The sequence below is a fragment of the Rhineura floridana genome, chromosome 6, assembly GCF_030035675.1.
Source record: "Rhineura floridana isolate rRhiFlo1 chromosome 6, rRhiFlo1.hap2, whole genome shotgun sequence".
NCBI lineage: Eukaryota > Metazoa > Chordata > Lepidosauria > Squamata > Rhineuridae > Rhineura > Rhineura floridana.
Genome location: NC_084485.1, coordinates 77,671,583 through 77,698,161, shown reverse-complemented (window position 1 = coordinate 77,698,161; position 26,579 = coordinate 77,671,583). Strand labels below are relative to the sequence as shown.

The 26,579-nt window shown below is 41.5% G+C and overlaps 1 protein-coding gene across 3 annotated transcripts in view; it reads left to right on the top strand.

The window, feature by feature from the left end:
• The window catches only part of SORT1 (sortilin 1), a 61,254-nt gene extending 44,670 nt beyond the window's left edge, over positions 1-16,584 (top strand). For all 3 annotated transcript variants that reach the window (XM_061632536.1, XM_061632535.1, XM_061632537.1), the window contains exons 10-20: positions 283-438; positions 4,124-4,230; positions 4,907-5,009; positions 5,232-5,400; positions 6,004-6,194; positions 6,902-7,091; positions 8,822-8,938; positions 9,650-9,758; positions 10,492-10,598; positions 11,917-12,028; positions 12,347-16,584. In XM_061632536.1, the coding sequence (XP_061488520.1) occupies positions 283-438; positions 4,124-4,230; positions 4,907-5,009; positions 5,232-5,400; positions 6,004-6,194; positions 6,902-7,091; positions 8,822-8,938; positions 9,650-9,758; positions 10,492-10,598; positions 11,917-12,028; positions 12,347-12,361 (1,376 nt within the window). In that variant the 3' untranslated portion in view covers positions 12,362-16,584. The remainder of the gene's footprint in view (positions 1-282; positions 439-4,123; positions 4,231-4,906; positions 5,010-5,231; positions 5,401-6,003; positions 6,195-6,901; positions 7,092-8,821; positions 8,939-9,649; positions 9,759-10,491; positions 10,599-11,916; positions 12,029-12,346) is intronic.
• Positions 16,585-26,579: the final 9,995 nt, after the last annotated feature.

Sequence of the window (26,579 nt, the reverse complement as noted above, 5' to 3'; positions counted from 1 at the left end):
CACTTGTTGAACAGACTGCTAGAAAATCTTCAGATCATCACTATGGAAAGGACAGTTGTAGAATGTACACACACTTGACATCCTTGTGACCCCCCTTCCCCTTATAGTTTGTCCTCATTTAGTTCTTCATCCAATTTGGGTTGCTCTGAAATTGACATAGGCATAGGTCTGCTAGCTTTCTATACCCAGTAACCCCAAACGTAATGGTACATATTGATAAGGTTGTTCTGTAGTGATTGTTTGGAACAAACCACCCCCTGCAATCTGTTGTTTTTCTTGCAGATACTGGGTATGGCACAATTTACACCTCTGATGATCAAGGCATTGTATATTCCAAGTCCTTAGAACGGCATCTCTACACCACCACTGGGGGAGAAACTGACTTCACCAATGTGACCTCCTTGCGAGGCATCTACATCACCAGTGTGCTCTCCGAGGGTGAGTGCTTACTCTCCGCATGGCATCATGGTGACAGAAGGATTCCAGACTGACTGAACTGAAACAAAAAATCTGCTAAGAAAGTAGTCAAAGCCATTCAGTGAGATGGAATTGAGGCTTCTCTGGGGGTTAGCAGAATCAGCTGGGGAATTCATAATGCCTATGTTTGCTAATTTGTTGGAAATAGCTTATTTTGAAGCTGGGTTTTCTCATGGGTATTTAGACTGAGAGAAGCAATAATGTTATGTTCACATTTTATCTAGGGCATGTTCACTTAGCTTGCAGTGCTGGTCCCAGTTATGATTTTATGAAACCCATAGGAATAATTAACAGGGATTTGTTCCTGTGATATGTCTGTTAATGCCCCATCCTGTAGGGGAGGGAAGGGGAACATGTGGCTGTTCAGATGTTAAATTCTTATCATCCCCAGCAAGCATGGCCAATAGGCACAGATGATGTAAGCTGTGGTCCAGCAACATCTGGAGAGCCGCAAGTTTCCCATCCCTGCTAGAGAGTTATTTGGTTTCAGCTCAAGCTGAATTTCTCTAGACAGTTTACATACAGTAGGAACTGTGATGTAAGGCTGGCAGTTCCACTCTTCCTATAGATGAGAATCATGGCTGGCTTACTTAAAACAGAAAGATGACACATCTGCACAGGAATTGGAGTTTTAATGTCAAACTGTAACTACTGGAAAAGCTGTCGCTGAGAGAAGGGATAATAATAAAATAATAATAATAATAATAGTTTAATTTTTGTGTCGCCTATCTGGCCAAGGCCACTCTAGGCGACGTACACAATTAAATTCCAGTAAAATACAATTTAAAATACAATTTAAAATACATAGCATGATGATGTGACATTGTTTTTAAGTCATTTAGATGCAGCAGACTGTGCTGGTCTTGTTTCTGTTCCTACCTGTTGTGCCGGCCAGTGAATGACTGGTGCCAGCTTGGCTCAGGACATACGCACATTCGTACAGTATAATATCCAGTCTCTGAGAAAATAATCCCTGTATAGACATGTCCTTAGAAACTATGTATTTGTGAGAACTGCGTATATCTTCAATTTAAGTGTCTATGTACTCTTCTAAGTTTGGCCATGTGGTTGCTGCAGCCCTTCATGAACAGTTTGTCTGTGCTCTAGAAAGATCCATTCTGTTGCCTTTTTAAAATAGTAATGGAAAGCTACTTTTCTTGGAAGAAATTTTGATGCTTCTGTTTTGAGGGTAAAGTTATTTTTGCTTATCTACATTTCCCCCTAACCATTTTCATTTTTTTTTTTACAATAATTTTTATTCAAATTTTCATAAAACAAACAAAACAAAATCATAAAACATTCAAAGACAAAAAACAAAACAAAACAAAAATGATTAAACAAAAAAATAAAATGTTGACTTCCCATTTGTCGCAGATCAGTTATAGGTCTACAATATATAACAATCCTGTCTCTTAAATTATATTATAAAATCACTTTCCTCCAGTAGTTATCTTAATTAATCATCAAATCTCATAAACATTACTTTATTCTTTCCACAAAAAGTCAGACAGGTTTCAATTCTTTAAGAAATATATCTATCAATTTTTCTCCAAATAAACATGTCGATTAATCCATCTCGTTAATAATAATAATAATCTTATTGTCATAACCATAGTCCAAATAAACATATTGATTAATCCATCTCATCAAAATCTGTTAGGTCCAATAATTTCAATAGCCATTATTCCATTATCCATATTAATTCCATCTTCCATCTTCAATAGTCCTGTTAAGTCCAGTAATTTCAGTGTCCAATCTTCCATTATCAGTATTCCATAATAATCTTGCTGTCATAGCCATAGTCATATAATAAGAGTCTGATGGGAATTTCCTCTATCCCAAATATTTTCTTGCCATTGATTCTGAATAAGTTGCTGAAATATTGTTGAAAAGTCATATCTCTGTTCTTCTTTTTTACAAAATGCACTGGCTCATCTCTTGAGAGTTTTTCCATTGTCACATGGCTGCAGTTAATTCCATAGATTTTCTCTATATCAAGCTCCATCACGTCATTCCAGTCCAGAAGATTATCCAAGCCATTGATAACTTTATCTCTAATATCTTCATTAATTTCTTCAGAGATAACGTTAAATTCCAAACAGTAGATTTTATTTCTAATATCCATAAACTCCAGATCTTTCTCCAATTCCACATTTGTTCCAATCTCCAGGGCTTGTATCTTCCCTTTATTTTTTCTTTTCTCATCTCTGATCTCATTCTCCTCTCTCACAGGATCCCCTATTTCTTTAAGCTCCTGCGTCATTTTGCTCAGTTCAATTTTCAGCTCCTTACTGCCCTGTCGCAGGGTTTGTTTCGTTATCTCAATCTCATCCATTATTTTCTGAAACATAATTACTTCCAGATTCTCAGCCACTTTCTTGATTGCCATTTTTAAAACCACGAAAACAAAACAAAACAAAAATAAAGAAGAACCACTTCTTATTTCAGCAACAATTGGGTTAATATTCCAGGCTTGATGACATCACAGTATAAACAGAGCAGCCTGCCTTATCTCTCTATGTTCAAGAATACAAAACAAATTTAGTTCCCAGCGTCAAAACAGTTAGTGGCGTCGTGAAGAAGCAGATTCGTCAAAATAAAATAGACCAAAAAGAGAATAGTCCCAGACAATATAATGTTCCAAAGTTCATATTTTTTATTTTTTTCTCCTCGGAATAGAAATCCCTCTTCTGTTTATATCTTTAGAATGCACTTCCAGGACAGCTTTTTGCAATAGAAACAGAGATAAGCTGTTAATTTCGTGAATAACAGAGAAGAGTTATAGCTCACCCAGAAGTTCTTTAAAGCTGATTCATTTGACAAATCTCTTTTTGCTGTAACAATTTAAACCAAGTAAAAAAAAGAATAGAAAGAAGGGTGCTTGCCTGTTAGTCCGTTTTCTCTTTGAAGAAAAGATAAACGTGTCGCATTAATCAGATAGAGCTTGTTCGGAAGTCCGTCCGGCATTGCTGGCTGGACCTTTTCTCATAAATTAATGAAATCCAGTCTTCCCAACGAAAACAGGCTTTTGAGGTTGATCTCTACGTTTCTCCCTGCCCGGGAGAAATTTCATCAGTCAAAAAAAAAATGTTCTGACTGATTTATATCTGAATAAGCTTCTTCTGAGGCGGGAGCCCGTCTCAAAAGCAGGCACAAGCGAAGTCACCCTTCCCGGAAGTCTCCCCCTAATCATTTTCAGATGGTGTTTTCTACTTAAACCTCACTAAATTGTGTTTCTCAGTAATGCATCTAAACCCTCACAAACTTTTGGCTTTATCAGTAGGATAGTTTTCTACGTTGTTTTTTTCTTTGAGAAGTACAACAGTACTGATTGCTTTCAGTCTGGGAGAGTGGTAATAAAAATGTGCTTTATATGTCTATGTCTACTCAGACATATAACTATGTCTACTCAGAAGTAAGTCCTGTTGAATTCAGTGGGCCTTACTCCCAGGTAGTAAAGATTGCAACCTTACTCAGTTTTATAAGAGTTCGGTCCTCTTCTGCAAGATTCCTTGTCTTTTTGAATCTTGGAATGTTGCCTGCTACATGTCCTGGAAATAAAACAAGTTTTTAATCATGAGAGTAAGTATGTTGCATAGAATTAATTGCACAAAGACAAATATTTGTGTTTTCCCTCTTCAATCAGATAATTCCATTCAGTCTGTGATTACCTTTGATCAAGGAGGGGAGTGGGTGCACTTGAAGAAACCTGAAAATGCTAAATGTGACTCGACTGCCAAAAATAAGGAAAAGGTTTGTATGTTTATATATTGGCAGAAATCAAGTGTAGGAAAATATTGTCAGGTTATAGTTCTTAAGCTACTTGTTTGGAAGTTGGTTTTACTTACTAGGAAGCCTATTTTCTTACTAGGAAACCTGTGTTTATGGCTCATGCGTAAAGTTAGGGTGTGGTGGTACAGGGTCATTGGAAATTAAATTTGGATGCCAAATTTACAGGTTTTAAAATAGCATTAATCTTATTAGATGATGTGGCCTTTGGAAACGTTCATTAGTGGTGCCACCTCACCCTGACCGGGTAGTGTATCAAACTTGCTATAAAGATAGTAAAGCATATATTTTTAGGGATATTTTGCAAAAGGAATGAAATGCCCAACAAACGTTTTATAGTGAGCTGAGCCCAATCTGGGCAACAGAAAACAGTTTGCAGTTCAGTCTTGGGTTCTTTTAAAAAAAAAAACAACTGAAGGGAATGGGCATATGTGTGGAGGAAGCTGCCTTGGACCATACACTACTCTGAACACAGTGCGTTGACTGATGTTCAATCGGCCTTGGATTTGCACCAGTAAAAATTCTTCATAGCGACTGGTTTGTTGAGACTCAAACAGTTTTAGTAGCTTTGCTTTTAATGAGGCCAAATCTGTTAATACTTCAGCATTTTTCTCTTACTGGGTTTGTCTCATATTTACAGTGCAGCCTTCACATCCACGCGTCCTACAGCATCTCCCAGAAGCTGAATGTACCAATGGCACCTCTGTCTGAACCCAATGCTGTTGGAATTGTCATTGCTCATGGTAATGAATTAACCTTATGCACATATAATATGAAGTAAAATGATTGGCGGAGGCTGTGGCTTTACTTGTGATCTTCCACTGGCTTCAGTATTCTACAGACCTAATCTGCATGCTGTTTCCCCCCTCCCATCTGCTTAGTAAGAGTGGGTGAACTTTGGAAGGAATACACATGGTAGGCCTCCATGAAAAAACTATAGTGTACTTATATCCATTGTGTTGCAGGAAGTGTTGGGGATGCCATTTCAATAATAAACCCAGATGTTTACATTTCGGATGATGGTGGCTATACCTGGGCACGGATGCTTGAAGGACCCCATCACTATGCCATCTTGGATTCTGGGGGCATCATCGTGGCCATTGAGCAAACTGATCATCCTGTCAATGTGATTAAGTATGCAAGAGCTTAATTTTGTTAATATTCGTATGGTGGGAGGACAAGAAAAGTTCATTGCCCACTACATGACACCCACATCACTAGCTACCACTGTTTTAAGAACTATCCCTGTAGAACAAAATCAAGAAAGAAACTGGGTTGCTCTTAGTTTAGAAGGTGTGAAAGGAGCAAGACCAGCCTTACCATGAAGCAGTTCCTTGAGACAAAATACTTCAGAAGAACCACCAATTTCTATCCCCATGTTGTCATTTTTAAAAACAAGCTCTAGTCCAGAACATGGGACTCAGTTTGACATAAATATACTGGAACTCCAGCTAGGAAAAAAACAAAAACAAAAGAGCAGGCAGAAGAGGGATTTATGCACTCCTTGTCTGTCACTTCTCCATTGCAAATCATCTTTTCCAGTAACTGATTTGCTAAGAAGTGGCACCCAAAATGTTGATATGTAAACTGGCATGTAGCTCAGCCTAATATTCCCTTCACTTGTTTTGCATCCTCAGTATTTTAAAGTGGCTTCCAAAACCTTCATGAGGATTTCTAGTGCTGTACATGAACCACAGCGATAATTCTAAACCTTATTCCTAATCTTGCATGTTTTAGGTTCTCAACAGATGAAGGACAGTGCTGGCACAACTATGTTTTCAGTAAGGAACAAATAACATTTACTGGCTTGGCATCAGAGCCAGGAGCAAAATCAATGAATGTTAGTATCTGGGGATTTAGAGAGAACTTCCTGTCTCGCCAGTGGATCTCATATACTATTGACTTTAATGATCTTCTCAACAGGGACTGTGAGTAGTCTTTCTTTCCTTATAATATGTAAGCATGTTAGCAGGCTGCTTGCCTTCAAATTGACTTTACTGTCTCTGCAAATCAAAATAGTGTGATGCAACTGGAGCATTTTCAATAGGTTTAAGAATGTACAGATCACTTTTTTGAGCTGCCTCTGTATGAATAAAAACAAAACCTAATTCAGTTAATCCAGAGATGGGCAAGCTCTTTCAAGTTTGTCTCAGATTAATTTGGAAATTACCCAAACTCTTGGAGGGTGGGGACGGGAAGCAGAAGAACTCATTTCCAAGAATAACTTTGGCTTGAAGAAGTTATTCAATGTAAGAAAAATTGCCTGTCCATCTTCACTGTTCTGTTCCCTCCACAAAAGCCATTTCCCTCAATCCTCGCTTCTCAAAGCGCACTCCCTCTTCCCTTTCCTTATCTTTAATTAGCAGCAGAGAATGGGGGAAAATTTCTTCCTTTCTCCCTCTTCGTTCCTGTGATGCTGTGGGTAACAGTGTGGCTGGGCACAGAGGACCACAGGAGGTGGTGTTCTCCTAAGGGCTGCTGCCTTTGGGAGAACTACAGGGCAGCTGCCTTGTATTCCACTGCATACCTGTCCCAGTTCTGTAGGTGATTGCATCACAGAATCCTGCAGGAATGACCATAGAATTTTAGTAGTTTTGGACCATCTCAGGAATCCTGGTTGTTATTCCCTCCTTAGGTGAGGAGAAGGACTACACAAAGTGGTTGGCTCACTCCAGCAATCCCAGTAACCCTGCAGATGGCTGCATATTGGGCTACAAGGAGGAATTCCTACGCCTTCGCAAGTCATCTGTCTGTCACAATGGCCGTGACTACGTAGTGACCAAGCAACCATCTGTCTGCACTTGCACATTAGGTGACTTCCTTTGGTATGTTTGGGGAGCTGCTCCCATCTTTTCTTTCCATAACTATGTTTTTAGTGTTCTGAAATGGCCTGAAGAGTATAAACTCTGGGCTACAGAGATCTCTGAGCTGCTGCGAGTGCACACAAGGCATTGGCTTTTAAAAACACTGTCTTAAAACTTTGGTTCACCTCCACCACTTGAGTGGTTTTAAAAAGTAACCATCCAAGATCCAGCCCAGCACTATTCGAAAGCACACCTATTGCAAAAAGTTGCTTGAACTGTGGTTGTCTTAAGTATCATCAGGGGTGTAGTCGTCCAGGGACTCGGGGGTCTTGCACCCTTTACTTTTTGGGGAGCATCCTACAAGCTAATCAGCATGAAAGGGGAGCGTATTAGCCACTGAGAAGAACCTTCTAACATGCTTCCTTGTCCTTTCCTGCTGATTCGAACCAATCAGAGTGAAAGATGAGTCAGCCACTGAGAAGACTCTTCTCAGTAGCTAACACTCTCTTCTTTCATGCTGATTGGCTCCTAGGATGTCTGTTGTTGTGGAAGAAGGCATTCACAAGGATTTCGTTCTCAACCCAATAGCAAAACAAAACAAAAGGATGGAAGGGGCGCGACTATCATGAAAGGACCCTGCACTTCTGAGTTTGCCACTACACTGCTGAGTATCATGGACACAGAGGCCACTTCCAGACTGTCACTATTTTGCTGTTAAGATTTAATTTCATACCAATAAATTTAGGTTGTGCAGTTAAAGTGAATTTGGTGCTGTTGCGCTGCTTCCAGAACCAGCACCACCAACCACCCCTCTCCCAGGGGTTTATAGCCCAGCAGCACTTTCTGGGATGCCCATGTGACTGCACATAGTTACATGGGTACTCCAGGCAGTTTTGTCAAGGTAAAAGGTAGTATGAGCTCTGCAGTACCGCAAGTGAGTGCAGTGCTTTTTGTTTACACAACCTTTTAAAGAGGAAAACAAGATCCTTTGGCAACCTTGTACAGTTAAATAAGATAGGTGTTGCCCACACCCTCCTCAGAATTGTTTTATGAACTTTGCACTGCAGTGATGACAGCTGCAGAAAATAGCTCCTCGGTTCACAAAAGGGTGAATGGCCCTGCAAAACTGGAGAACTCGTTTCAGCCTGGGGCCAGTTTTTGAATGCTGGGGAGAGAACAATGTGGAGTCCTCACAGTAGACTTCAAGACAGTTCCAAAGCCAGCAATAAGACCTGTGTTAGAGGCTTGTCGTGATTCTCTTTGAGAAGGCTCTAGAAGAGCTCAGTACAGAATATTATTGGTTTTAATGTTGGCACTGGACCTGCTTTCTGTTCAGGGCCATGTTCACTTTTATGGATGTGAACATTGTGTTTTAGCAAATTAGATAGCTAATTCTTGGTAGGAAGTAATTAAGGGTGGCAAGCCTGTGGCTGCCTTATTTATTTCTTTGCTTTTGCTGCCTCTTTACCTTTGAAAAGCTCCAGTTCGCTCTCTGGTGCAGTGCCATTGTTAGAAGATCTTAGAAGAGACAGGAATCAGGAAGGTATTCTAAGGCCTTTCTTATTTTTTCTAAAGTCTTCTAACAATGGCACTGCATCAGAAGTAGAAGTGGTGATTTTATTTATTTAACAAAATTTAATTGTCCATTAAAAACTCTGAGCAGGTCCTTTTAGGTGCAGTAATAATGAAGTGATACATGAACTGATGAGTTGTTAATGTCTGTTTTTGTGCTCTTGGATATTGTGATGCAGTGATTTTGGCTACTTCCGCCCAGAAAACCAGTCGGAGTGTGTGGAGCAGCCAGAGCTGAAAGGTCATGACCTGGAGTTTTGTTTATATGGGAAGAGAGAGCGATTAAAGACCAGCGGGTAATTTTTTAAGATTGTATGTGAGTTGCTATCTTTAGTCAGTGACCAGATATTGTTGGTGATGGAGCTGGGTTGGTCCTATGTGTATTTATGTTTAATAAAATAAATATATGTAGCCTATTGGGGAAGAGGGCTATCTTTCAGTGTCTTACAATACTCTGTAAAATTATTTTCTCTCTGAACATACTGTATATCTGGAACAGTAAGGATCTCCCTTGAAATCAAAGGTTGCCTCTTGCTATTGTGACCATGGCAATATATCTCCAGTAGAAGTAGTCTAGATATTTGTAATATATTTAAGGCAATTCATTCTTTAGTCTGAATGGGGAAAAGATAGTTCTCTAGATAGAAATGTCTTGGCTTATACATTCTGTGGACTAGAGAAGCACTACTGCTTAAATGTTTGGAGAGTTGGGACCATAATGTGAGCATTTATTGTTTAAGCCATCTTGTGTTCATCTGACTTCCATGTTTTCTTGGAGGCCATTGCAGCTCTATAGACTTGTCATAGATACTCCTTTAGGTGGCTCATCCCTGGATGGCTTGTTGGGACTGTTTGAGAGGTGATTAGAGGTTAGACAGCCTGGCAAGGATGAAACCATGTTCTCAACCTCCCGCTAATGTTTGGACATGAAGAATATTTGTTGGCTTGGGAAGCTGTCACTCATAAGAGCTTCCCAGTAGCCTACTGAGACTTTTGTTGAATTTCAGATATCGGAAAATCCCAGGAGACAAATGTGTTGATGGGGAAAATCCCAACCGTGAAGAGACCGATCTGAAAAAAAAATGCACTAGCAACTACCTGACCTCAAGCCAGTTGGTAGGTTTTTTAAAAAATGCTAGAAGTATTGTAAGGGGCAAGAAGAGAGAGAAAGGAAGGAAGGGCAACCTTTTTTCTGTGGAAGACACAGAACATTTCCTTGGGGGTAATTTGTCACAGAGGCCACCTGCTGGCAGTGGGTGAGCCAAAGCCATTGGTGGGTGGAGTCCCTTTCTCTCTCTGAAACCCCATCTCGCTCCCTGCCCCAGTATGCCTGAGGGACAGATCACTCTTGCCAAGGGTCTGAAATGATGGCTTGCAGAGGTTCACATGAAATTAAGTCGAGGGCTGCAGGCAGCTGTAAGGTTACAGGTTGCCCACATCTAACTAAGAGCCATCTAACCACTGTAAAAAGAGGACTTGAAAAACTGCCCATTGATAGTTAATATTTGAGAGAATTTTTTTCTTAAAATTCCCTGCAAGCATTAACCTTAGCTCTGTTCAGGCAGTAGATGAATGAACTTTCTAAACTGACTGATGAAGCTGTGATTACCATTCTCAGCTAATGAATCCAATTGCAGAGGCCTTCACCCTTCCAAAATAAGCAGATTCATTCTGTCTTCCCAAATCTTCATAGCACTGCTGTGTTCCACGCAGGGAAAGAGAGTAAAACTGTGAGGTATGGAGACCTTGAGATATGCTAGGAGGATGATTGTAGAAATGGCTTAGTAAGTGTAGTGATCTGATACTTTGTCATATAAATTTAATACCTCTTTCTGCTTTCTTTCTACAGTCTACTTCTTCCAGTTCTACTCCAGTCATCCTGGCTGTAATAGGCTTGATGCTTGCCACTGCTGTAGCTGGAGTAGTCGTCATTAAGAAATATGTTTGTGGAGGAAGGTGAGGTTTGAGAATGGGTTGTACGATCTTTATTTATTTATTTACTTACATACTATTATTTAGGTATTTTTGTGCTGCTTTTCAGGGCCAGAGGCCGTCCCAACACAGCTCAGAATTAAAAGTGTAAAACCAATTAAAAACTAACAGTAGCCATCCAATATAATGCATAGATAAAACAGCAGCAGTTACTATTAAATCAGCAACCTTATTCAGTTAAAAGCAGATTGGAATAGCCAAGTCTGTACGCCCCATTTAAAACCAGCCAAAGAGGGCGCCAAATACACTTCCGGAAAAGGTCCTGTGTCTTGTCTCTGCCAGTTTGATAGATGTTAGTGGTGGGCCTATAAGCAGGATCTCTGTGGCTGATCTTGAAGCCCAAACAGGTTCATATAGGTGCGGGCAATCCTTCAAATAACCTAGTCCCAAACATTTAGGGTTTTAAAGGTAACCACCAGTGCTTTAGATTGGACCTGAAAATAGTAAAGACAGTACAGAATAGGCATTATATCTCTGACCGCTTGACCTTTACAAAACACTGGGCAGCTGAATTCTGTACTAACTGACACTTCTAAACTGTCTTTAAAATCCATGTACAACACATTACAATAATCTAATCTAAATGTAATCAGGGCATGAATGACTGTGGTCCCGCTGACAAATAGACTCAATAAAAGTAATGCCTGGCAACTAATGTCTTGTGTGCCTTCATAGATAGCTCCAAGTCCAGAGGACCACCAAACTGCTAACTTGGTCCTAAGGGGAGTGCAACCATGGTCACATACTCCATCCAGATCAGCAGGTTATCCCCACTCCCCGTACCTCTGTCTTACCTGAATTAATTCAGCTTGTTTACCCTCAGGTCCTGCTTTTGAGCATCCCATAGGCATCTGGTTGGCCACTGAGATGCTGCATTAGATGGGCTATATTGGCCTGATCCAGCAGGCTTTTCTGTTATTCTTACCCATCCATCCCAAAACTGCCTCTAGTCAGCTGTTCCACAGCTTCTGTAGGAGGTAAAGCTGCATGTCATCTGCATACTGATGACACTTTAGCCCCAAACTCCTGATAGCTTCATGCAGCACTGCTGCACTGTAACAGTTCTTTATCTTATATAGGTTCTTAATCTACCTAATTGTGGTAAATGCTGAATGTCGTAGACTAGGGAAAATAGCCAGATAAATGACATAGCAGTAGCAGCAACTCATATAAAGACCTTCTAAACATCTCTGGACTTTATATATACCTTTGTTTGAAGAACATTGATCTGCTTTGGCCAAAGATGCAACAGCGATTTCATTTGTGTTTGTCATGCCCCTAGGTTTCTGGTTCACCGATATTCTGTCCTGCAACAGCATGCGGAAGCAAATGGCTTTGAAGGAGTTGACACACCAGATGCCAGTAAAACTGGTTACCATGATGATTCTGACGAGGCAAGTGATTGTGACTTGATGAGTATGTGTGTGCACTGTGCATCTTACTAAGTAGTATTTGTTTGCTTAGACAGAGAAAGCTGAACTCCCAGCATGTGTTTCGGGGCTTATGACAGTTAGAAACGGCAATAACTATATGTATCTAAACTGCCTTGGTATTTCTTTTTGAAATGAAAGGCAGTATATAAATTCCTTTAATAATAATGTGTGATGATGATGTCTCTGTGGGGCTATGTGGGTTACATTTGTTGCAGTTCTGTGAAGAATCTTGATCCTGAAATGTTAACAAGAAGAATGATCTCTTTCTTTTCTGTCTAGGACCTTCTGGAATAGTGATATTACAGATCTCATTGGAATTGGATACATTTAGGTTTGGATGCTGCTACAGAAAGGCACAAATGCCAACAGTTCATTTTACTCCTGAACTGGATGCCTTTTCCATGTCCAAGGGATTCTGTGTTCCTGTTGCTTCCATCAAACTGTCTAAAACCAACAAGGCTGCAAGAACTACTTTGGGGGAGCAGGGGGAGATACTGCAGCTCTGAATAAGGAAGAAGGGAAAGGTGGTTTGGTTTTTTTAAAAAAAGTAATTTTGTTTTAATCGGTTTTCTTTTTCCAGCTCTTAAAGGACAACTAAATAGGAATGTGAAAGCAACATTTCACTAAATATTAGCATTAATAGGTACAACATACTACGCTGCTATAAGAAGGCTCCAGATTCCCACATGGGGGACATGTTCCATTCCAATACAGTGATGACACTGTTTTGAAACTCCTGCAGTGTGGCCAGCACTTCACCTAGCAAGCAGGACAATGAGGTGCTGTGGCACGAACTGAGAGAGCTAACCAGCATCCCAAAGGCCATGTGCCAAAATGAGGTTGCTAGTGTCATCAAGTGGGTAAATGTGCAAAGCAGAGAATATTCCAAGGCTAGAAGCAACTCGGTGGACGGGCTCTACGAATCCAAGGAACTAAACTGTGAAATTAGCATGTGTGCTGCCATAAATCTAAAAACAAACAAACCACCTTTGTGTGGGTAAGAGATTAATTTTATTTAATTGTAGGACTAAGCGTACCAATAGTCTAGAAATAAGACTTGTTTCAAATGTTATGATTTCTTGAAGTAGTAGAAATTAAGTGCTTTAAATCAGATCTTGAAGGAAAGTATCATTTCTCTACAGGCGGCACCATGATGTTCAATGTTTCTGTTTTTCATTATGCTCCTGTTTTCTTGAAAGCAATAGATCAGTGGTTGCAACCCACACTCCACTTTGCTAATGTGCATTTACCGACTTCTGTTTAACCATAAAGGTAGACTACTACATTGCACACATGGTGAAATCATAACTATTTCTTAATAATTTTCACTTCACGAGAGTACTGTGAAGTGAATCTTGATATAGTTATTTAAAAGTTCCTTGAACTCTGTAGCTAAAAGTTGGTCTGCTGGGATGTCAGTTGGCAATGGAAGCATCCCAGTGTAATATCTGTTGGAGTAAGAACAGAGGGGTTCTTGCTAAAGGGACACCATGGAAACACAAAGAATTGAACCAGTATGTGGCATAGGTAGTGTTTGACTCCATTGCCATTAAGGGACTGGGATGTTTGGAGAAGCACAACTGAACTGAAAGACCATTATAACATTCAGTAATTTATTTGGATACATTTTGGCCCTCAGTGGTAGTCTTTATGCTTCTCTTAGGATTTGGTTCTGTTCCAACACAGATGAGTGACTAGTCACATTTTGTGCAAGTCAAAATAATAGGAATACTTTGTATCTGCACAAAGTAGGAATTTTCCTGGGCATAATTTTTTAGCTATACTTTTTAGTTATTGGAGATCTTGCTATCCTTTCATTGAACACCACATGCAGTAGAAAGTGTGGTTGTTCCAGGTTTAATTTTAGATAAGGCTTCATGTAATAAGGGAGTGATGAATGCTTGTTTTTCAATTAGGCTTGGAAAACTGAGCTATTTCCAAAAGAAATCAGAATACAGTTTGGGTTTTTCAGTCCAATTCTAAATTCAGATCTTATGGTGCTCCCAGTGATGATGTCATTGGGAGCATGGCAGGGTCTGAATATCTGCCATCAACCCCTGCAAATACCCATAACCTCGCTATGAACTCCTATACCCTACCTCACCCTGCTTTTATTCCTCCAAGCTTTCCTGTTGGCGAGGTAGCACTAGCATGAAGGTCTCACTGTAGGTTTCAGTATGAGACTCCATTCTGAGTGCCTAGATGGTGCCATAGCATGTATGCTAAGCACAAGGAGCCCTGAGACACACAGTATATTTCCAAGGGTCCCTGGTGTCTGGGATGTTAAAGGACCACCTTCCCCTAAGTAGGCCTGGTAGATCACTAAGATATTCAGAGGAGACCTTGCTAAAAATGCTGCAACCTGCTGAGTGTCATCTGGCAACAGTACAGAAGTTGCCTTTCTTCATAGTGGTGCCTACCCTCTAGAATGTCCCTCCCCCCTCCCATTATTCTGGAGGCACTGACTGTTGGGTGCTTCCGCTGTTTAATAAAAACATATTTGTTTGCACAGGCTTTCCTAGAACACTAGCACTGTGCCCTTCTGCTCTTTTACCTGTGATACTGGTTTAATATGTATTTTACTTTTGAAAACTTCCTTAAGATTTCTTTTAATGTAAGCGGGATAGAAATATTATCAAATAAAAATAAATACAGCCATTGCAACACTGAAGATCCCAGGGAGGGAGGTACAAAAGCTCTGATTGTAATCTGTGTAGATTACAAATTTGTGGGAGAGGTTAGGAAATTGAGGGGTTTTTTTTAATAAGGAGACAAGCATTACAAGGTGGGCAAGTTTTGTGTTCTTCCAAACTAGGTAGTTACTGATTTCAGCAACATCACTAGTTATAACCTCACTTCTGATTCAACATTCATATTCCTGTTGGCAAAAGACCGATTTAGGTGAATTGTCAATTGTCAACCATTTCTGCTTGCCCAATGGTTCAGTCTCCCTTGTCCTGCCCGCATGTGCTGTTCTGGTGGTTCTCCTGATCCTCCGGAGCAGATGTGCGGGGAATGGAGACGGGAGGAAAGTCCCATTGTGCCAGTAGGAGTCCTTTTAGTGGCTTCTGCTAGTGCAGTTAATTAGTTGAATACAACCCAATGCATTTAACCGATCTGAAGCATACAGTTAGCTTGTCTTGTATCAAAATGTAGTTGAATTTGCTAGATATTCGGTGGCTATCAGTTATACTCTAGTGGCTAGAACATGCTAAAGTCTCTGAGCTTTCCAGCTCTCTCTTTGGCAATAATGAGAGTAAGAAACATGAAAGAAAGTGTCTGCCTTAGATTTTTGTCCCTCAGTTATTTTGTCCTCACTGTGCTTTTTGACTGGGCCCTTATTTCCTCCCTCACACCACTGCATCATTTGATTACATCTCAAGAGTGTAGTTGTCTTTCTAGTCACTTGGTATAACTTTTCTTGTTGCTTGTGGAAAGCACCAATGAGAAACGCTCCTAAGTAAAGAGAGATGGTGAGAAGGAATGCTTGTCCCTGGAAAAAAGCTGTAGCTTATTCCTATTATTGTCAATTCTTACTCCATTTTAAATGATTCCACTGATTATTTATGGCTTCCAGGGCAGTACAGAAGCACACTTGACGTGTAAATAAGAATGCTGTTTACAGTTGTAATGTTAAATTCATGATAACTGAACCATGAACTGAAGAGGGCTAAATAATCCTGTATCTTACAGAGATACTTCAAAACTATTGATGTTAACATATCTAAACTTTTTGTCTGCGTCTGCCCAGTGGAGAGCCAAGTTCAGATTGCTTTATTATGCATGTGATGACTGAAACTCCAGATGCTGGGCTGGGAATGTAATGGAAAGCCTGTAATGTAGCTGGTGAAGACCTTACCCAATTCAGTGTGAACGTAATCTGACTACTGACTCTTCCCATTATATGTCCAGCTTTCTACATGCATTAAAGCATTTCTGGAAGGGTAGCAGGGTAAGAGAGTTTATTGCTGGGCACCTGTCCAGTAGGCCTGTGACCTGCTCCATTCCTCCGTTTCTGTTGGTCTCTCCTCAGTTAAGACACTATACATTGCACTTCACTGGCTGATCAGGTGAGAACATTCCAAGGAACTAGAAACCATCCCTGATTCACACACTTGCTGCCCTACACAATGGTAGCCTTCCTCTCCATAGTGTTGAGTATTAGATAACACTACATCTTTGTCACTGCTGTAAGGGTGCTGCTTAAGCTACCAAACAGCCATAGCGATGTTACCATTGCATGTGCTTTGAAGCATTGTTGTCTCCCTGATGTGCCTCTAAGGCAGACCAGACCATGTGCATAATGGCTGTAAAATATAACGAGAAAGCCATAGCTCATACACTCCTCTATACATAATTTCTTAAGATACACAGTCTGAGGCAAGGTACAGAAGAAAAAGGAAGGAGCCATGTATAGAGTTTGTAAATAAGCTTGACTATATTATAAATTTGTACTGGTATTTTTCTGTATATTTGCAATATTTGGGTTAGAAATAAAAACAAAAAATGGACTTTGATGTGGTCTGCCTTTAGCCTTGTGAGCGTGAAACTTATCAGTTTATGGTTTGCAGAACTAAAACATGATAAGGAGCAACTCTGCATCTTTTAGCAACTTTTTTCAGGGCTGCTGCTCAAGACTGGATGAACGTAAGAGGCAGAGTTGTAGTAGTGTCTGCCTGTAGTTTGTAGCACCAGCTTTCCTGCCATAAATATGGAAGGGGAAAGAAGAAGCAACAGGGAAAGACGGATTTACCACCTTACCCATGGCTCCTCTTTACTTTTGGAGCTTCCCTATTGGAGGTGCTATAGTTCTGTTTCCTGTGTGAACAGCCTGTGGTGTTGCTTCTGCATTATAATTGCCCAACTATTTCTAGAGCTTGGAAGTAGTGTGTGTGTTCTGGAAATTTAGATATATCTTTAGGGTGAGCTTTTGAACCTTGCTGAATCTCATCTTCCCTAAGACAATCTATGTTAGTGTGATTGTCTCTTCTGAACTAGTTTCTTGGGGGCAAAGCTAAAGAGTTGCTGTTGACTGTTTTGGTGATAAAACTATTTGGAATCCAGACTCTTCCACAGTCTTAGATGTAATGAGGACTGACCATTAATAATGGGCTCAAAGTTAGCTTCATGTTTTTCTACACAGATAACATAAGAAGTGCCTGCTAGATCAGGCCAAAGGCCCATCTAGTCTGGCATCCTGCTTTCACAGTGGCCAACCAAATGCCTGTGGGAAGCCTACAAGCAGGAACTGAGTGCAAAAACATCTCCCACCCCCCCCAGTTTCCAGCAATTGGTATTCAGAAGCATGCTGCCTCTGACTGTGGAGGGAGAGCATAGCCATCATGACTAGTAGCCATTCATAGCCTTAGTCTATATGCAAAGGCTGCCTGGTACCTTTTTCCCAAGACGCCAGCTTTTCATACCCAGCACAGGGACCTGAACTCATCCAAAAGAAGCACCTTGAGGGCATGGCACATCCTTCATAGAGCTCTTGAGCCTAACCTATTGTTGCACTAGCATGGCAGTTGGTAGCACGCTTTGCACTATGAATGTGTTTGCTGGTACAGCAAGTCTTAGGTTTAAATAACATTCAGTGGTAAACTGGGATCTTGGAATCTGGGCTGCTGCTTTTCAAACAAAAGCAAAGCTGTGGAGGAAGGGGGTCTATTTGCAGTGGTGAAGCATCTGGGGACATTGTTAAATGTTTTCCTGCTTTTTCCCCTAGTCAAGGTTCCTAGATGTGTGTGTACCCCAAATCAAGTGGGGGAAATAGGTGGGCAAGATTGTAAATGCCTCCCACAGCTGCTACTTCTCCCTTGCAAATTATGCCTCCCAGAAGATTCCAGGCCCATATTTGCTGCTTAATGTCCTGTCCCTTTCTTAAGATCCAGCCATACAACCACTCCCCCCCCTTTTTCTGTACGTGCTGTTTTTATTTTATTTTTTGCTCTAACTTTTCTTGTCTGGGGGTTCTTTCTTTCTCCCTCTTCTTTTTGTAGTGTATGCGCAAAATATTTTTTTTCTGCCTGAAACTAGTGCCATATGCGTGTGTGCGCATGCTCGCACACATTATATAACCCCCCCCTTTCCTGGAGAGTGAAACAAACTTGAATACTTAACTAGGAGAAGTTGGCATAACAAGTTTACATTTGCTCAGAACATGCAGTGTGCACATGGGAAAAGAAAAAGGTGTGAGCCACAAAGCCATTCTCTTCCTACTCTTATAAACAAACAGTGAGACCTTCATTAGCATCTCTCCGGTGGTTGGAACAGGTTGTGTCATGTCAGGAGTTGCATACTTTCCCCCTTCACAACATATTCTGTCTACTTGTGTTAAAAAGTGTGTGATTTGAAATATACAGAAATATATCCACGTAAAAGTAAAAGAATAATTGGAGAAAGTCTCCTTTAAAAACCCAGGGGCATAATTCTACATGCTCCTTGGCATGTGCGGTCAAGACTTGGGGAACCATCACAGACATTTCTACAAGCCATGGCCATCAAAAGCTGATCTGCCAGCAAGGCCTCATTGCTTCCAGTGCCCTTCAGGAATGACTGCTGCTTTAGATGGAGAGAAAGTAAGCCTTTGGAGCTCTGAAGTCCAGTGAAGCAGTCTAGCAAGAGGGCAAGAGCACATAGAATTCAGCAGAAGATGTATGCAATTTGCTCCCATACAGTGCACCGATGGCTACCAACTTTAAAAGAGGTTTAGACCAGGGGGTTCCAAACTGGTGCATGGACCATGCTCATGCGTTTCATTCCCTGGGAACCTGCTGCTGGAAGCCGGTGGCTGAGGGCGGCAGAAGGAGCAGCGGCTGAAGCCTGTGGCAGCCTCTGTGGGGAAGACATGGCCTGAGGCAACTGGAGGCAGTCTGAGGGAGCTGACCAGCCCGGAGCCCTGCCAAGAGGGGGGGCAGTGAGGTCAGGGGCTCCTCGGTGACCCAGGGCTGCAGCTGGGCCCAAGGCAAGTGGTGGAAATTCTGCAGCTGGCCCAGCACGAGCAAAGTGTGGCTTTATGTTATGGAATTCAAATTGTAATACAATAAAATACAGTATATAAGAAAAATAAAAGAAACAATAAAAATGCAAGTCAAATCATATAGCGCACAGCACATTACAATTTCTACAGCAGGCAGGAAAATCATTAAGACCCTGAACAGTTTTCAAGTGGTCCATGGGGGACAAAGGTTTGGAAACCATGTTCTAGACAAATTCATGGAGGATAAGGCTATCAATGGCTATGTTGCTTCTAATATGAGAGGCAGTATACCTCTCAAAAAAGTTGCTGGAAAACTGTTGGGAGAGAGCTATTGCATTCATAGAAATCTGTGGCATCTGGTTGGCCACTGTGGGAACAGAATGCTGGACTAGGTGATCTTTGATCTGATCCGGCAGAGCTGCTCTTATAGATGGTGGTGTGCAATCTACAGATCCATAAAACTGGGCTGTATGTATAATAAGAGCTTTCCAACACACACATAACAGATGATTCTGTACGTTACTGTTTATTTTATAACTCACTATCGATAGCAAATGTGAAAACATCAGAGAACAACCTCTTTTTCTCTATATACACTTCTATTTCTTTGTTTGTATATAATGGGTATATGAAAGAATTGTCTTGCAACCTTGGAAGCTACATGCCAGAGGAGAGTTATTAATGCATATGAGACCACTCCAGTAGGAAGTGGTTTGTATAAGACTGCAGGCTGAAAACTGTAATTGCAAGCAATTTCTGAGCAAAAACGGCAGGTTTTTGGGGGTCTTTTTTGTATTCTGAGTTATACTGTCTGACAGAATACAGTTGAGGGAAATATTTTGGGTAAAATATATTTGGAAATGACACAGAAGTTTGAAAGTACGGAGCAAAATTCAAGTAAATTAAAGGGCAGACCTACATTTATCCTTGATATCATGGCAGTTTAGCTAAGAGACAGAGAAATTTTGGGATGAATTATGGTGGTTAGATATTTAATAAAGGTTCCAATCCTGTGCAGATTTACCTTAAATCCCATTTCATACTTCTCAGTAAACATGCATGGAATTAGGATGGGGTGGTGAGGCGGAACCCTCCACATGTTGTTGGACTCCAATTCCCATCAGCCCCTGTCAGCATGGTCAATGGTATGGGGTGATGGGAGCTATAATCCAACACCTGGAGAGCCATAGGCTAGCTAATTGGATTACAACAAGAGACAATAAAGGAAATATTTAGGATAAATTACAGGAAAAACTTGTTACCTCTAGTAACATTTGTAACAAAAGTGTGTCGATGATATAGAGCTCTCATGGGTTTAAGTTTGTTTTTTAAAGGTTGGCAAACAATAAAGCATAATAAATTGGTCCATATTAAAGGAGAAGGGGAATAGGCCTGTAATGCCCCTTCCATCCCCTACTCATTTTCCTATGCTCCAATAATACATGCTTGCTTCCTGTGATCTGCCTGTAGTTTTCTACTTTAAAAGCATGTCTCTTTCAGTGTTTCTTTTTATTTTAAAAGACAGAATATGGACAAGAAGGAGGAATGGAAAATCACTGATGTGGGCTGCAATGGATATGGCTTAGATCACAGCCATATTGAGGCAGATTTTTTACACATGGAAAAAACAAAGAGGTACTGCCCAAAGTATTGTACCTCTTTTCAGCCTACACAATATTCCCTTCTCTTTAAAAGTTGATACTGTTGGATTACCAAATGCCCAATCAGAACTATAACAGTGAGCTCATTGGCTTCTTAGGACCAAGTGTGAATAAACCGTTATTGGAGTTCTAATCCCCAAACCCACACTACCACTTCTATTTGCAATACTTGTTTGTGTTTTAAGCAGTGCTAACTGTCACACTTCTGTCCTATCCTTCCTACAAAGTCATGTGGTTATTCCACCATCTATCTCTCTCTATAAAAAAATACATACCTGAAGCCACTTTGCTCTGAAGATGAACACAATGTTTTTGTATGTCCAGTAAGAAGTTACCCCCCTTCCTATATACCATTAAATAAAATAGAGAACTTAGCGGGGGGGAGTCTCTGTTCAGCCAAAGCCCCTAAGTCTAGGCCTTTTTGCCAATCTGCTCCCCAAGCGGATTATCCCTACACTTTATTCTCATAGTAATTGTTCACTTTCCAGAAGCTAAATTTGCCAGCAGGGGGGGGAAATTGGCTCACTCCATCCCAGGTAAACGGTTGATTTCTGCTCCACTATGATGAGACAAATGATTCTCTCTGACTGAGCCGGCTGCCTCTGCTCAGGTGGAAGAGTGCTGATAGGCAGGTCTTCCTTGGTGGCAGTATCAGCAAGAGAGCATCCTCACCACCTGGTACATGTCAGTTTGCAGAGGTTCTGAAAGGGTGTGAAGACAGAAGGAAAATGCTCCTGACTACTGCATAATTTACCCATCCATTTGTTCTGTTCTAAGCAGTATCCGGTCCAGACATCAGCAGTGAGTACGGCCCTTGATCCTCATATTGTTAAAGCATGAGATGCTAAGGGGATCTGCATTGTAAAGTTACCCTTTTGGATTAATGAACTTGTCCCTCTCTCCTAAACATACTAAGTTTTCCTGAAATCTCTGTAATGTGTTTAGGACTATGGGGTGGTAGAGACTGTGGAACAGAGGTTAGGTCAGATGTGGTGTCCACACTGGGCCACTTTATTTTTTGGGGGGAGGGGTATATTGGGTGCTTTTTTGTCCCAGCCAATGGTAGTATGTTGGGATAGAAAAACTGATCCAAGGAAGCAGACTTAAGTGCCCTTCTTCTGACAAAACAAAACATGACTGTTTTGGGACACTACATGCTACTACCCTGAGGTGCCCTGGAATTTGGCTTGGGGTAGAAAAATGCCTCCATTGTGTTATGCTTTTCAGGGATCTGCGTTGCTGCTGGTGGATTTAAATAAAATGCTGGCTCTTTTCATGTTACAGCTTGGGCCCTTTTCTGCTCAGTTAATAGTTGGCATTTTGTTAGCTCTTCCAAATATTATGCTCCCTTGTGCTTCTCTCAGGCCAAACCATCTGACCAGCTGCTTGGTATGTGGAAGATAGTGTGATTCAGGTTGCTCATACTTCTGTTTAGAATGCCTTGCCCAAGGCTTTGTGTGTGTGTATGACAGTACTCACTGGTGCAGAGCACTGGCACCTCATTTTTTTTCTGCCCATGCCAGCCATTTTGTTGTACTTTTATGAAGGTAAGAGTACCACTGCCATCATCTCATTTTTAACCCCCCCCCAAAAAAACAAACCCAGTGGCCTTGCTCCTTCCTGCTCTCTGCTGGGCACACTGGCTGATAGCAGCAAGTTGTTTATCCACTTCTGTTACGCTGTTAGTAGCTCAAAAGCCAACGATGAGAGGCACTTGATAGTTCCCAAACAGGACGAAATACAATGTTATATTAAGATTTCCCCAAGGGGGAGAGGGGAATGGAATTGTACAAATGAATGTGTGCATTGACCTAGGCCTTGCTCAGTTGTATTGGTGGGGGAGGAAAAAAGATGGCGGCCGGGGGAAGGTACTGTTTTACGAGCTCCGTTTCCAAGTTCATAAATTTGCTTTTTAAGGGCTTCTAGCACCACGAACTTTATCAACTATAATGAATTCCAAACTCCTGTCTCACTTGTGATAAATTTAAAAGCAAATTAGACTCTGGCCTGTTGAAGCAAAATTTAGGTTGCTAGGTAGGATGCTGAAAGCCAGGACCTCCAAGGTGGCTTTCTCTGAAATGCTACCGGTTCCACGTGCAGGACCAGCCAGACAGGCCCAGCTTCGCAGTCTCAATGCGTGGATGAGACGATGGTGTCGGGTGGAAGGGTTTGGATTTGTTAGGCACTGGGGAACTTTTTGGGACAAGCCGGGCCTGTACAAAAGGGACGGGCTCCACTTGAACCAGAATGGAACCAGACTGCTGGCACTTAAAATTAAAAAGGTGGCAGAGCAGCTTTTAAACTGACTGAGGGGGGAAACCCGACAGGAGCTGAGAAAGGTCCGGTTCGGAATAAACCTCCCCCCTGGGATAAAAACCAAAGAAATGATGAAATTTTAAAAGGGGTAGGCCTAGAAGTAGGCATTGTGAGAGCAGGGGCACAGGATATAAATTCAGAAGAGCAAAATTACCACAGGCCAAACCACAAGTGCCAAAGACACTTGAAGAGAGACACTGCTTACAAGTGCCTGTACGCTAATGCTAGGAGCCTGCGAACCAAGATGGGAGAACTGGAGTGCTTGGTCTTAGAGGAGAGCATTGATATAGTGAGCATAACGGAGACCTGGTGGAATGGAGAAAACCAGTGGGATACGGTTATCCCTGGATATAAACTATATCGGAAGGACAGGGAAGGACGTATTGGTGGCGGAGTCGCTCTATACGTGAAAGAAGGCATTGAATCCAGCAAGCTCGAAACCCCAAAAGAGGCAGACTCCTCCACAGAATCGTTGTGGGTGGTGATACCATGCCCCAGGAGGGACTTAATACTGGGAACGATCTATCGTCCCCCTGATCAAAATGCTCAGGGAGACCTGGAGATGCGATATGAAATCGAGGAAGCATCCAAACTAGGAAATGTGGTAGTAATGGGTGACTTCAACTACCCGGACATAGACTGGCTGCATATGTGTTCCAGTCATGACAAAGAAGCAAAGTTTCTAGATATTCTAAATGACTATTCCCTAGACCAGTTGGTCATGGAACCGACCAGAGGGACGGCAACCCTGGACTTAATCCTCAGTGGGGACCGGGACCTGGTGCGAGATGTAAGTGTTGTTGAACCGATTGGGAGCAGTGACCACAGTGCTATTAAATTAAACATACATGTAACTGGCCAATTGCCAAGAAAATCCAACACGGTCACATTTGACTTCAAAAGAGGAAACTTCACAAAAATGAGGGGATTGGTAAAAAGAAAGCTGAAAAACAAAGTCCAGAGGGTCACATCACTCGAAAATGCTTGGAAGTTGTTTAAAAACACTATATTAGAAGCTCAACTGGAGTGCATACCGCAGATCAGAAAAGGTACCGCCAGTGCCAAGAAGATGCCAGCATGGTTAACGAGCAAAGTCAAGGAAGCTCTTAGAGGCAAAAAGTCTTCCTTCAAAAAATGGAAGTCTTGTCCAAATGAAGAAAATAAAAAAGAACACAAACTCTGGCAAAAGAAATGCAAGAAGACAATAAGGGATGCTAAAAAAGAATTTGAGGAGCACATTGCTAAGAACATAAAAACCAACAACAAAAAATTCTATAAATACATTCAAAGCAGGAGACCATCTAGGGAGACAATTGGACCCTTGGATGATAAGGGAGTCAAAGGTGTACTAAAGAACGATAAGGAGATTGCAGAGAAGCTAAATGAATTCTTTGCATCTGTCTTCACAGTGGAAGATATAGGGCAGATCCCTGAACCTGAACTAACATTTGCAGGAAGGGATTCTGAGGAACTGAGACAAATAGTGGTAACGAGAGAGGAAGTTCTAAGCTTAATGGACAATATAAAAACTGACAAATCACCGGGCCCGGATGGCATCCACCCGAGAGTTCTCAAAGAACTCAAATGTGAAATTGCTGATCTGCTAACTAAAATATGTAACTTGTCCCTTGGGTCCTCCTCCGTGCCTGAGGACTGGAAAGTGGCAAATGTAACGCCAATCTTCAAAAAGGGATCCAGAGGGGATCCCGGAAATTACAGGCCAGTTAGCTTAACTTCTGTCCCTGGAAAACTGGTAGAAAGTATGATTAAAGCTAGATTAACTAAGCACATAGAAGAACAAGCCTTGCTGAAGCAGAGCCAGCATGGCTTCTGCAAGGGAAAGTCCTGTCTCAGTAACCTATTAGAATTCTTTGAGAGTGTCAACAAGCATATAGATAGAGGTGATCCAGTGGACATAGTGTACTTAGACTTTCAAAAAGCGTTTGACAAGGTACCTCACCAAAGGCTTCTGAGGAAGCTTAGCAGTCATGGAATAAGAGGAGAGGTCCTCTTGTGGATAAGAAATTGGTTAAGAAGCAGAAAGCACAGAGTAGGAATAAACGGACAGTTCTCCCAATGGAGGGCTGTAGAAAGTGGAGTCCCTCAAGGATCGGTATTGGGACCTGTACTTTTCAACTTGTTCATTAATGACCTAGAATTAGGAGTGAGCAGTGAAGTGGCCAAGTTTGCTGATGACACTAAATTGTTCAGGGTTGTTAAAACAAAAAGGGATTGCGAAGAGCTCCAAAAAGACCTCTCCAAACTGAGTGAATGGGCGGAAAAATGGCAAATGCAATTCAATATAAACAAGTGTAAAATTATGCATATTGGAGCAAAAAATCTTAATTTCACATATACGCTCATGGGGTCTGAACTGGCGGTGACCGACCAGGAGAGAGACCTCGGGGTTGTAGTGGACAGCACGATGAAAATGTCGACCCAGTGTGCGGCAGCTGTGAAAAAGGCAAATTCCATGCTAGCGATAATTAGGAAAGGTATTGAAAATAAAACAGCCGATATCATAATGCCGTTGTATAAATCTATGGTGCGGCCGCATTTGGAATACTGTGTACAGTTCTGGTCGCCTCATCTCAAAAAGGATATTATAGAGTTGGAAAAGGTTCAGAAGAGGGCAACCAGAATGATCAAGGGGATGGAGCGACTCCCTTACGAGGAAAGGTTGCAGCATTTGGGGCTTTTTAGTTTAGAGAAAAGGCGGGTCAGAGGAGACATGATAGAAGTGTATAAAATTATGCATGGCATTGAGAATGTGGATAGAGAAAAGTTCTTCTCCCTCTCTCATAATACTAGAACTCGTGGACAATCAAAGAAGCTGAATGTTGGAAGATTCAGGACAGACAAAAGGAAGTACTTCTTTACTCAGAGCATAGTTAAACTATGGAATTTGCTCCCACAAGATGCAGTAATGGCCACCAGCTTGGACGGCTTTAAAAGAAGATTAGACAAATTCATGGAGGACAGGGCTATCAATGGCTACTAGCCATGATGGCTGTGCTCTGCCACCCTAGTCAGAGGCAGCATGCTTCTGAAAACCAGTTGCTGGAAGCCTCAGGAGGGGAGAGTGTTCTTGCACTCGGGTCCTGCTTGCGGGCTTCCCCCAGGCACCTGGTTGGCCACTGTGAGAACAGGATGCTGGACTAGATGGGCCACTGGCCTGATCCAGCAGGCTCTTCTTATGTTCTTATGTTCTTATGAGTGCTCTACCTACGCACATCTGTTTTGTAATCTTCTCTGGCTGAGAAATCCTCGTCTGAGCTTTCTACAAGCAAATTCTTTTCACAAACGTAAAAGCCTCTGTGTATATTAAGTTCGATTGTTTTGCGCAGTTTTCCTCATATTACAAGGAAACAGTTAAGCGCTACTAGCTTTGAGCGGTGAGCTGTCTTTTTAAGATTAGCTGTGTTCTGGGACTGTTAACCCTTGGTCAGCTAAATCTTGGGAACCGTAACCACTCCATCGATGCTTCCAAGTTTTTTGAGACTCCTTTTTTCTTTTTCTCCTACATTTGTCCAAAAGTAAAACATAATCGGATGAA